General features: G+C 46.0%; 1 protein-coding gene across 1 annotated transcript; it reads left to right on the top strand.

The window, feature by feature from the left end:
- The first annotated feature begins 6,596 nt into the window (after nt 1-6,596).
- neurod4 (neuronal differentiation 4) lies at nt 6,597-8,553 on the top strand. Its single transcript, XM_088359385.1, has 2 exons — nt 6,597-6,769; nt 7,400-8,553. The coding sequence occupies exon 2, from the start codon at nt 7,406-7,408 to the stop codon at nt 8,477-8,479; it is 1,074 nt and encodes a 357-aa protein (XP_088215511.1). The 5' UTR covers nt 6,597-6,769; nt 7,400-7,405; the 3' UTR covers nt 8,480-8,553.
- Nucleotides 8,554-13,496: the final 4,943 nt, after the last annotated feature.

Below are 13,496 nucleotides of genomic sequence, written 5' to 3'. Positions count from 1 at the left end.
GAGAGAGAGTGAGGGGGTGAGGCAAAGCGTAGGAATAGAAGCCACCTATATGCCAGTGACATAAAGTGACAGATAGAACAATTTCATGTTATTCCACTTGATGGCAGAAAATACATAATTCATATGCACATCCACGTTTTGTGACAATTTTCTTTGGTGGTGTGTCTCAGACTTCTCTAATATCGAATATCTTCGTTGACTAAATCAAGAGGAATCCTGCGATTGAGTTCAAATATTGTAGTTTGCAACTTTACCACTAGAGGTCCCTGTTGGAATGTAATGTTGAAACAAACATATATTTGCTCTCTCTCTCTCTCTCTCTCTCTCTCTCTCTCTCTCTCTCTCTCTCTCTCTCTCTCTCTATCCATCTATCTATCCAACGAATGTGAGCGTGACTTTGGGGCGCAATCCATCGCGCACTCAATGAGCCTTGAAATCACCTTATTTATTTGTGATGAGCCCCGAACAAAGGCGGCAGACTAAATGGCCCCTCTGACGTCACAATCATGGATTGTGCAAAATCAACAGCAATAATAAAATAGGAAATTTTAATGTTCACATAGAGCAAAGCGCAGCATTCGAACCGGGCCAATGGAAAACAACCCAACGACAAGTTGGCCAGGGTGTCCATTGGCTTGGCATTGATGTCTATTCATGGGCCAAGCGATTGTGGCAAGTCTGCCGAGCAGACAGCTCAGTGTCAAGCACTTTAAGGAGATTAACTGCATGAGCAGACTCACGTTTTTTTTTCCCTGTCATCTCGATAATCCAGCAAAAGAAGCTAATATCTCCACCAATAACGCGACAGCGCGCCTGCTTTCAGATCGATTGCCACTCTCTTTTAATTGGCAAATTGAATTTTAATCCCGCTGCGATGATATTTCGGCGCATCTAAGCATCGGACGGTCGTTCTCTTTTATGATTATTTGGCACTTCATTCTGAAAACTCTGCGTCATATACTTTACTCATTCTGTGCTGAGTGCAGGGAGGAATTAAATTAGTGTAACTTGAAGGAAACGTTTCAACAGATCCTCTGAGATGTTCCCACTGGCTAATGAAATTATGGCAGCTCTCCTACCTAATGCCATTCAAAGCCCTCCCCACCCCACCCCCAAGCAAATCTCCAAACCACCTGATTTATTTTTAATGATATTACACCCCTCAGTTGGCTGTGTCATGGTAATAATCGAGGCCGCTCCAGCTGCCTGGAGACCACATTAGCCGGGCTTAATATTGGCAGCGCGGGGCCCGTCGAACAATGAGGCGATGGAATCGGGAGCTTAGCGGCAGGCTAGCCAATGGGCATACTGCAGGAGGTCGCGTATAGGCGTAAACCGAGGTGCTCCAGTTCCCTGTGCCCCGGAGGACTGGCATCATTATTAAGATGGGCCCGCCAGCGCCTAGCATCTCGGACATCAAAATCGTGCTGCCCGGGGAGCGTGAAACAAGTTGCAAAGTGATACCCCGCTCGGTGCCAAGACAAAATCCAAGCATATGCACTTTAGCCCCGCCCCCCTGCTGTGATAAAGTCAGCCAAAAAGGTTTGGCCGGTCGTATGACATTAAATCAACAACTCAGAAGGACGGATGACACCAAATGCTCAACACTCGCTTGAAAGTACGCCACGGGACAATGCGAACGTATTAGTCGAGTGCTTTTGTCGGTTGGTCTAATTTCTCTGGCGGGCTCGTCGTGTTGCTGTATTTGCATAATGGTCACAGTGGGAATCAGACGAGGCCACTTGTGGGATACTCGCACCTGATCACAGACTCACGATGGATGGCTCTTTGCCAATCACATCTCTGCGAGTCTCCCTCCACAATTCCAATCATATGCCGAACGTTACGTTTACATATTTGTTGGATTGTACTGCGCACAATTCAGCCAGCTATTATGTTTTGGCCCAAGTTGTTGTTTGGATGGGATTTTGTATGGGGGCTCGCAGATTAGCGCTGTTGATTAGTGGTTGGGTGTAATCCTTTCAGCCCCTCTCTCTCTGCAAAACACCCCTGGGATATGGCCGTCTCCCTCAGGAGCGCTAGCGTGGCAGATGGCTCCCCCCCCTACCCCCCCGTTTTGCCCCCTCCGACATGCAGCACACCCAAAAACACTGTTGATGTCCTGGGACGGAGGTTGTAAAGTATCCCGAATATGAAACCACAGGCACCTTTGTTGAACGGCTCTCTCTCCACTTAGTGAGAATTGCCCTCGAGCCAGATTCCCATTCTGTTGCTATCCGCGCGATTGGAATGTTTTGCCAATCCATTAGCCCAAAGGAAGACGGAATAAGCTGCAAACTATCTGCTCATATCGCCGCGGATCATGTAGGATGTTAGCAAAATACAATTTGAAGAATCAGATTCAAGTGGCACACTTGCACATTCATATATGTTTTATATACAATGGATATCTGGGTGAGTGCAACTGTCTTTCATAAAAAAAATAATAATAATAATAATAATAAAATAAAACAGTTTGCGTGTGCGTGTGACATAAACTTCTCCCTCGCCAGTCCATACGAAGTGTAAACGGTTTTAAATCCAGGTGACAAACTATGTTTTAAACTTCTTTAAAAAATTAAAATCAATTTCACTGACAGTAATTTTCTGAAATTACCATCTTTTCTGGACTATAAATCGCTCTTGAGTATAAGTCGAACCCACGGTCAAACTATGAAAAAAAAAGCAACTTATAGTGTGGAAAATACGGTAAGCTACTTTTCAATTTTTTTCCTTTTCTTTTTCAATGCCTTGATCTTTTTGGGGTAGGTTACTGCATTTAAATGTACTTTTTAAAGTAATTATTTTGTTTTCTTTGCTTTTTTAGCTGCTTGAGTTGTTTCAGGCATTTACTTTTGTGAGAAAAACAAAACGTCCTCCATGACAGCCTCAATGAACACCAAAGAGCACCCAGGGCCTTCTCAACATTCATGTAACATCCAGAACCATATCTACAATCCCTCGATGTGTGCAAATGTGTAGCAAGTTGCTCCTTCCTGGCAAAACAATACACTGGCATCACTCGGACTAGCTCACACTGTACCATGCATGCGGCCCGCCCCTTCTCCCCACTCACTCCATCTTTTATGATGTCTACAAGGGCTCAGCTTTCAGTAGCAGTGTGTGTGTGTATGTGTGTGTGGAGAGAGCTTTAATTCCCATTGTGTCGGCGCAGTCCTGGTGTGTGTGAGTGCGACTGTGTTTTAGCAAAGGAGGGAGATGAAGAAAAAGACAGGAACAAGGACCCATCTGTCAGCACCAAGCAAGGAGCCCTCCCGTTTCACTGCGAGGCCCTGGGGACATGACTGAGAGACAACTCACTTGTGGCAGTGATTTCTTTTTTTTTGTTGTAAGGAAGGGGGTTAGCCTCATTATTAGCAACAGCAGAACTCAAATAGCTGGTACAAGACTCCCCTCATAATGACTCCAAAAATACAGATGGCCCAAACCAGCCTTGAGATACGAGTGATCCGACTTACCAATTTGCTATTCTGACTTGACATGAGAGCAAAAATTTGAAACAGGAGCGCTGTATGATGGAAGTGAACTCAACTCATTTTGCACCAAGCGACACTTATGCAGTGATTCGATGATTCTTCAAAAAATGATGCTTCAAGGTAATTAATGACAATAAAAGTTGAATTTGGCTGTCAGAGTAAGACCAGATGTGTCTTTAAATCAACCACATACTAGCTTTGTATTCATGAAAAGTCATCTTAGCTTCATGCTAACAAACAATGGAAATCTCTATAGACATGCTAACAAATAGCACACAAATGGTGGAGCAACACATGTGGGCTGACAGTAATATATCCTTCATCGTCTTCATCTTCATGTAAATCCATTCGTCTTATACCGCCCCAGGTAACAAAAACAGGCTCACCAGAAGAACCAGCACCAAAATAATGAATAAATCATCATCTATAAAAGAGTAATATTTTCCTCATCAAAAGGCATATTACCAAAATAATTTTCGGGTGAAGGCTGGTACAGATGATTGGCATTTCCATTCACTTCAAGTTGATTTGCGATAAGGCTGATATACACTCCAGCACGCTCTTCAATTCTCCCGCAAATGACAAAACTAAAATAAAAAGTTGTGACATGGTTTCAGCTTCGACGCATGACCTCTTCCAGAAGATTGGTTTTGTGTGTTAGCGCAAATGGGAGCAGGATGCCATTCCCTTTCCGTTGGACTGACGTTCGGAGCAGTGGGGATTGCGGGAGATGATGGGGTTCTAATTCCCTGTGCAGGCTGCAGGTGCGATGGAGGCCATGCTCACTCACGGGACGTATACGGGGAGGGGGGGGCAGGGGTGCATGTACCTGGGGAGTGGGCCTCTCTCTATATGTACACGCAACGTCCTTTTCTGTCTAGTTGTCTATGGACAATTATATTATTTATTCGCTGCAAAAAACAACTAATATAATTTTCCCTAAGACCTGAGAAGAGTTCAGATGTCTTAACTACTTTTCTATACATCTATCTGTCTTGTAGTGGCCCCATATGGCCAAGGTGGGAACAACAAAAGGAGCAGCACAATGGCCAGTCAATTGATGCAACATAAGAAAAACTGATTTTTATCTTTTTAAGCTACACACTGTGCAATTTTATTTTCCTCATAGAAAAAATACACAAAAGAATTTGCGTTATGAGCAAGATGACAATGAATTGAACCCGTATCTCAAAGCAGCGCCTTCGACCACATATACGTGCGCGTGCACGCGCGTTAGCGCGCACGCCCAAAAGGCGCACTGGCCAAAGGACTGAGGGCCGTTATGGATGTCTAAATGCTGTTTCAGCACGAGACCGCATCCGCGGACAGGCGAGTGACGCGTGAGCATCCAAGCAACAGATGCGCCCACCCCCAAGACCCACCCCCAGCACGCCTCCGAAATGCAGCCATCTGTCAGGCCCCGTTCAATAAATCGTTGGACTGAGCCGAGCGCGAACCGCCGCTCTTGCATTCACGCGCGACGTTGCAACGAGTCACGTGATCCTCTTTAAGCCGGTCCGAGCAAAAGTGGGTGCATGCAAACTTTTTGCATGTATGCGTGCTGCTTGGCAAAGTTGAGGAACCCCCCCCCCCCCTCCCCCCTGGTCTCGTGCACAAAAGGATCAATGTGGGGGCACGTGCGAGGCGCGAGACCCCGAGAGGACAATGTGGTCCCCCACTGGGCCGAGGCTCGCCACGCACGGAGCCGCCGGCCCTTTATTATGCCACCACAAAATGTGAAAACGCGTCAATATGGAGAGTGTAAAAACAAGACGGTCTTGTCACGGCAGAGTTTTGCAGCTAGCAAACTCAAAATGTGCATCCCTTTTGCGACTTTTTTTTTTTTTGCGGCCTAATGTTGGAAAAAACTTCAAATATAAATCGTTGACATTTAGTGCAACAAATGTGTTCGTGCAAGGCAGCAAATGAAGACAAATTTCACAACAGAAAAACTTTTAAAAAAATCAAGAAATTGCTTAACTCAGAATGTTATGAAAGTTTGTTGCCTTGAAATTTTGAGTTTCTTACATTGTCAGGGTCCATATAAAAGGCCAACGGGTACATTTAATCTAATACAATGCCGTTTCGACTATTGACAAAATATTTCCTCGCCAGTGAGTACACACACACACACACACACACGCACACAAACCCGCACAAAAATCCAAAATTTTGATTGGAAAAAAAGCGGACAGCTAGTGACCGAGCCCAAACAACTTTTTAATTTCATCTAAGAAACTTCATTTTTATCTATTTAATCAAAGGCGGTCCACAGTTTCCCATCCAAGCTCCCAATATTCGGTTTCCAAATTCTGGGCTGTTGATTGTCGCGCCAAGCGAATCACCAATAAGGAACGGAAGATAACGCGCGCTCAGTAACGTGCAAGAAAACAATCAAACGACGGAGCGCATGCACGACGCACACACACACGCTCGCGCGCACACACACACCTGCTCTCCACGCAGCAAGCTGTCAGAAACACTTAAATCCGCGCTCATGGAGGAGCGTCTCCTCGCCCGGCCACAAGCAGCCGTACAATGTGCGCCTAATGAAGTGGAAAATTCCTAATCCAACCGACTAATGATGAGATAGACAATCGATTAAAATGCTTAACGCACGTCGGCATTCAAACGATTTTATCCTGTCACCGATGTCGCAAATGAAGGCAATACATCTTGAAATTCCGATTTGTATTTTGTATCGAGTAGATAATTACGGCGATGACGTTTACCATCTTAACGTATATTGAGTTTTTAATCATTCGTTTCTATGGAAATCTATAGAAACTTTTGAACAATTAAGTGACGTTCCATGAATGGCCGGTTCCCCCGCTATGCAAATTGATGGTCCTGTTCGGGATGAAGTGACTCGCTTGACTCCGTCTCCGAACACAATTGACCCCCCCACCCAACCCCCCCGCTTGTCTCGCGCTTATAAAACAGTGATTAGGCATGCAGCGGGGCGTGCTCTCTCTCTCTCGCTCTCTCTCTCTGCTCACAAATGTTGTAAAACTTCTGGCCACGAGACTGCCACGCGCGTTTGAATGGGTCGAGGGTGTGGCGTGGGAGGGAGGGGCTTACGGGGCTTAGGGCAACAAATCTCAGCGCGCTCGAGTCATTTTGGGACGAAGCCTCCATGCATATATGCGCCCCAGCGGCCAACTGAGTTTGGGGACAGTGGCACACGTACGAGATAAACGCGCAGACGTTGGACTTTCTTTTTCACTTCTTCATATTCTTTCTTTGACCGGACCACCGTCTTGCCCAAACAGGTGCGTTGCATTCGATCCAGCTTGACCTCCAGATGTAATATTTACGACAGGCAATATTTGTGCAAATATTTTCTTCACAAAATTAAAAAATAGGGCAACGATAAAATCCAAAATCTATAGTTTAGATTTAATACATTAAATCTAGTAATCTGTCTCATTTTTACATACCGGTGCACACTTATCTGGGACATTTCACAAAAAAAATCTATAGTTATATTTTTATGTATTTTTTGCATGAATAAATAATAATAATAATAAATAATAATTATCACGTTATTTCAACAGAAAAATAAAACAAAAATAAAACAATAGTTTTTCTTTTTTTGAGAGGGGTGTGCATGTGAACACATTTTTTGATTTTCATGTTGTCCCATTTAATCTTTAGGCTTTATTTGCTGGCTAAATCCTGCCGTGTCCCAGATTGACAGCGTCCTTATGCCGTTCTCATTCCTCTCCTTTATTTTTTGTGAATCTCACTATATTACAATGCAAAGACATGTCAAATGTAGGAAAGGGCTCATGCATGGCGATGTGTGAGCTGTTCACCTCGTGGTGCTGAAAATGGATATCAAACATGCGATTTGAAGTTGTTCTTTGACTAATGGTACACACTGTCCCCTTTTTGCGCAGAGCAAAATGATGAACAAGCCATTTGGAAAGAGCGGTGATATGAGTGAGCTGGTGGGTTCCCTGGCCTGGCTTGAGGAAGATGGCAGCTCTCAAGATGGCGAGGAAAGCCCCGAGATGAGGGGCCACCATGTCTTGCTCGAAGGCAGCAGACACTCCTGCTCTGAGCTGGGCAGCGAGGACATGGAAGAAGAAGATGAGGAGGAAGAGGAGGAGGTGATGAGTGGGCCTAATGGAGAAATGGCTCCTAAGAGGAGGGGCCCCAAGAAGAAGAAGATGACCAAGGCTCGTCAGGAGCGCTTCCGGGCCCGCCGCATGAAGGCCAACGCTAGGGAACGCTCTCGCATGCACGGCCTGAACGACGCGCTGGACAATTTGCGGCGAGTGATGCCCTGCTACTCCAAAACGCAGAAGCTGTCCAAGATTGAGACGCTGCGGCTGGCCCGCAACTATATCTGGGCGCTGTCGGAGGTACTGGAGAAGGGCCAGTCTCCGGAGAGCCACGGCTTCATGGAGATGCTGTGCAAAGGCCTGTCGCAGCCCACCAGCAACTTGGTGGCCGGCTGCCTGCAGCTGGGCCCAGCGCCCTTGCTCATCAACAAGCCTGAGGACAAGTGCGGAGGCCCCGGCTCGGTCACCGCGGGGGGTCAAGCCGGCCGTGGCCTCAGCTACCCATCCCCGGGGCTCCCCAGCCCCCCTTACGGCTCCCTGGAGGCATCCCACCTCCTCCACATGAAGGGCTTCAAGGGGGGGCAGTCATTCGACCACCCCTCCCCTCACGAGTGCGGCGGTGGCGGAGGCACCCCGCCGTACGACGGGCCCCTCACGCCCCCCCTTAGCATCAGTGGCAACTTTGCCCTGAAGCAGGAACCGTCACCCCAGGAGTCCGAGAGGAACTACACAGGCCACCACGCCCATTACCTGACGTCCCACCATTACCCTGCCTCGGCGAGCGCTGGCCTAGCCGGGGGGCATCAGGGCCACCCGCTCTTCCAGGCGTCCCGCTACGAGCTGCCCCTGGATGTGGCCTTTGACTCCTTCGCTTCTTCTCATCTGTTGGCTGCTCAGATGGGTACCATGTGAAAAGACCTGCGTGGGCTTTGAAATGGTCAACAAGCTGTCACTTTTCTACCTTTGCTACACTGCTTCCTCATTGGGCCAGGGATGGGGGGGGGGGGGGGGGGGTGTCAGCGTGGGGTGGTCAGCATCTTGTCCTTGAGCAAGCTGAGGATCCAACCTCCAACCTCTGGCTTGGTGGACGACAATATTAGGCACCAAACTTGAAGTCGATGCACGTTTGCTTTCATGGACCACATACGATGATGCGAAGGGCCAGTTCTGGGCCCCGAGCCTCAACGTTGGACACCGGTGCTAGAGAACCAGCAGTACATTGCATCACCTGAGCGCGGCCACCTTTCAAAGAGCGACTCGTCAGCTCCCATCTATCTACCTGATGCTCAACATCTTTTTGAACAAAGGACGCAAAACTTTCCATCCTGAAATGCCCGCAGCCATTGAGCATCTCAGCAGCGGAGCAATGAATTTATTTATAAATTTGTATTTAATATTTATTTTGATCCTGTCTGTCTTTTTACAAAAAATCCTGTCTTCTCTATATTTTCGTTTTGTTTTCTTTTGTCTTCTCGGTTTGTCTTTGGCAGCTATACTGTATTTAAGTTATTTATTGGAGCTCTTTCAGGTACTTGTTGATTGGGTGTCACAATCTTTGGGTGTCGACATTGTAAATAATTTTGCTGTTTCGCACTTAATTGAATAAATATTCTTATACAGTATTGGATGCTCTTTCCGTCGTAAGATTTTGTTTGGGCTCGTGCAATTTTACTCCATGCTTCTAGAAAATTATTAGAAATTATTAAAATGATTAGAAATGACTGATTAAAGATAAAAAAAAAAATACAAATAAATAAATTAATATGAAAAAAATCCACAGGGACCACACATTACAAAATGATGGTTTGGTTCTCATTTTAATATAAAACTAACAACGCTTAAGGATAGTCTACCATTTTGCTTCACTTCATTTCATTCATGGTGACAAAAGCGCCAGTACAGGCTTTTTTTTTTTTCTTTCAGTAAAGTCCCACCAGAACTCATTTGCAAAATGTGTGAGCGTGCACGATGTGTGGCTTCACGCAGTCAGGCGGGTGTGTGGGACCCCGTTGTGGGCCATGGGAAACAACACTTGAGGAACAGGTGAATGTGGCACGGCCTTTTTCTCCAGCTCTCCCACATGTCCCCGTTTCCCATCATGCCAAAACACTGCAGGGCAAAAAGTCATGTTTCATCCACCATACAAAGTAAAAAAAAAAAAAAAAGCAGATTTTTAGTGCCAGCAAACCATAATGTGCATTTCCCCAAGTGGCCACGTATCATCTGGCACATTTATATCACTCCCTTAACGTCAAAAAGCCGAGTTTACACTTTAATGAGCCCGTCGAGTGACTTGACGGCACTCGAGGTGAACAAAGACGAGGGTGGCAGAGCGCGACGTGCGTGCGTACGAACGACCTCGGCTGAAGCAGAAGAGGTGCCTCGTTGTCCAAAAGAATGTGCCCCCTCTTCAGATGCCTCTCCAAAGGTTTGTCTTTTCCAGTTGGGGCTGAAAGGCCGCAGGAGGAAAAGGGAATGATTGTTTTACAGGGCGCCACTGGTCTATTGTGAGCGCAGCCTGTTCTTTCTCTTGACCTGCGACCTCTATTGTTGCGGGGTTCTCTCGTTCGGGGAGGGCAGACAGCTGGGGGAACCGCAGGGGGGGGGCTGACGGACAGCTGGGCCAATTTGGGAAGAGCTGAGTGAGAGCATGCGAGCCAGCGAGCGGGCGGCACGGCCCACAGAAAAGGGGAGCAGTGTGCCGAGGGGTAGAAGGGGAGGCCGAGGGCACCAGAGGTGACCTGGGGGGTCCTTGCTCTTCATTCACAACTTTGTCCCGACTGCTCTTTGGCATATAGGGACACATAGCTGTACACACAGACAGACGTTCGGCCTGTGAGAAAGTACTGCTGGAGTCAGTTGGCGTGCATGCAGCCTCTTTGTGCTTTTTTGCCGGGGGGGGGCGAGATCATACATACCCCCCCAAATCTAAATATGTTGGATGTGAATAAATAATAATATATATATGAAGAAATAATAAATTAGCTTTGCAGAATGCCCCAAATCTGAATATGCAAATAAATAATAATAATAATATATATCAATAAATAATAAATTAACTTTCCAAAACGCAGACAAGAGCGACTTCACACCTGGATTGCAAAAGCAATGACAAAGAAAAAATGGAAAAGTTGTGAAAAGAGAACATTGTGGACTCGGTAATAAGGTCAACCAAGTACAATGATTCAAGGAGACATTTGTCACAATTTGAAAAGTGTCTTGATAAAGTGTCGGAATAAAACATGACACAAAGGATGAGGAATTACAGGACACACCAATGTCTTTTATCACCATAGTGACCAAAGTGAAGCCTCAGGGATTACGACTAGGTAAGCGGCTTGTTTTTGAGAAGCTTCGAGTCTGAAGACAAATGTGTTAGCACCTCAACACGCAAGCCCGGAAATTTGCCAAATAGCCATATCCATCCAAGCTCACGTCGACAACCTTTAGCAACTTGGGAGTATTTGACACTATGTGGTATTGTTTGGGAAAACTGCAGCTCTGCTTACCTTTTAGAAGACTTGGCAGGATCCATGTTGTCTTGGCGCCAGTTAAAATTTGCGGGTCTTGCTGCAAAGTCATGGAACAAGAAGATATGGTGTCACAACCAGGCAAAATGGACAGGTTGCTCACATGAGATTGACTTCATTTTATACATGTTGGCTGAACCAAGTATTTGAAAACAAACAGTTAAGAAGGATATTTCCCTTCATTTGTTTATAATGCGTATTGTAAATTGTTTGGGAACTGGAGTTCACCTTACATATATACTTAATGACCTTTTTTTTCTCCATCTTGCGGTCTAGAAATACTCTGAACATTTAAAAATAAATAAATAAATAAATAAATAAATAAATAAATAAATAAATAAATAAAACAAAACAAGGCATATTTGCAAAAATGAAAACTTAAAACTAACCCTAACCCTGCTCCTGCAAAATGAGTTAAAACTAGCAGAAATTAAACAAAAGTCCTAAAGTAACTCAAATAAAAAATCTCAAACCACGATAATCTCGCCTCGCCTCACAGAATTTTTAGCTACGGCCGTCTGATTGTAAAAGCAACAATGTGAACGTCAACTATTTGTAACGTTGGCCATGTAGGAAGCTTGCTAGCTAGCCATCTTCTGCGCTTAGATTAGCGTTTGTGTGCACCGGCCGCTCATCCTTAATCCAGCAGGCCAACAACAGTGGCAGGCCAGGCCACCAAAATGAAAAGGCCCTGATCCATAGGAGCGAGATTGAGGGATAAAGCATTGTGATTAAGATTGTATTAATGGGGCCATGGGAGCTTGGAAGGCTTTAATCAGTGTCTGTGCGCCAGTAATCCCTTGGCCTCAGCCCCTCCCCTCCCCCCTGGTGGGGCACACGCAGGGATGTGATGGCCCACACTTGGAGGTAGAGAAACCTCAAACAGAGGAGCCTCAGGAGCAGGTGGTGGAGGACACAGAACTAGGAGATGATGGTGATGTTAGAATCATCAAGAGGAAAGGAGAGGAGATATTTCACAATTCCCTGCTCGCCTCGGGGCTAAGCCTGAGTAGCTCGCACGCGGACCCGTGACCTCACACCAGAGGTGACGTGCCGTGCAGGAGGACACGCCTTCTCCATCCGAGCGGGCCTCGCTCCCAGTATTAGCGTGTGGAAGTTAAAGAGCTTCTAATGGGATCTGGATGCTGTGGTGTTTACCCTGCCGCCGCCCGCCCCGCCCCCTCCTTGCACGCCCACTGCATTGTGGAACTTGCCGGGCTTTGGCGCTTGACAATAGGGCGAGTGTGGGGACAGATGGAGGTCCCTTTTGGAAGAGGCCACAAAAACAGCCAAGGTAGGAGGGCCCGGGTGTCTGAGAGGCGGGACGTGGGATAACTTGGAAAAGAAGGAGAGAGGGGGCAGGAGAGGAAGGAGCTGCTGGATATTGTGATGCTGCACGGACTTGCTTTGAGCTTTTAAAAGTGACATCAATTCAAGTTGAAAGATAAAGAACACTAGCCTAGCTTGCCACTGTGCAGTGAATATTTTCTATGCCTTAACCTGCATAGCAACAGGATCCAAAATGTGGGAGGAGCTTGCCCAATAAAGATAGATACTGTCAATATTTTTATATATAACATAACATAATATATAATGAAATATAATATAGTATATTTAGTATATTATTTATATAATATTTATAAATAATTTTGCTCAGTGATTGTCAAACTGAGGTACTAGGTGTACAATTTGTCATACTTGACTTATTCCAGTGGTACCCTAGCTGTAAACCCGAATAAGTTTGCAGAAAAAAAAACCCTCAGATACTTTTTCTGAGTTTTAACTTTGCAAATGTTTGACTTAATCAACTCAAAACAAGTGAGGCAATTTTTGGAAGTGATTAACTCAAACGTTCAGAAGTTAAAAACCCCCCATAGTGAGGCAATTGATTGTCTGTGAAGCCTTTCAAATTCTCCTCCTAACTTGCTTCCAAAGGACATTGCAATTATTTCTAAAGTATTCCTCTGGCGATGCTTTTCTTTGGATTGTAAATTGTCTTCCGCCTACTGCTCAGATTCACAAAACACACAATCGGAGGGCCGAGAATGTCAAATTGTAAGCTAATGGAGCTCGGGCTCACATGGGCTAATAAGCGGCTAATTGTCTGGCAAGGGTTAAAGCAGGTCAGGCGGGAGGTTAAATGGGGACGCCCGCCCGCTCGCTCGCTCACCAAGGCTGCGGTGATAGATGCTGATGAGCCAAGCGAGAGAATACCAAGGCGATGGGGGAGGGCGGAGAGAAGGAGGTAGCAGGTTCCACAGCAACAGATGGGACTGATGGAAAGCCCAGGTTGTAAACTTTGTGCTCGCAACATCTGTCCGTCTGTCCATCTGCCGCGCTTATTTCGTTTGTTTAGCGAGCGCTGATTAATTAGAAAAAGGCAGGCCATCCCGTGCTCT

This window comes from Syngnathus floridae, chromosome 2 (genome assembly GCF_059516105.1).
Source record: "Syngnathus floridae isolate MCC-2025c chromosome 2, RoL_Sflo_1.0, whole genome shotgun sequence".
Lineage (NCBI taxonomy): Eukaryota > Metazoa > Chordata > Actinopteri > Syngnathiformes > Syngnathidae > Syngnathus > Syngnathus floridae.
This window is presented reverse-complemented; position numbering and strand designations above follow the sequence as displayed.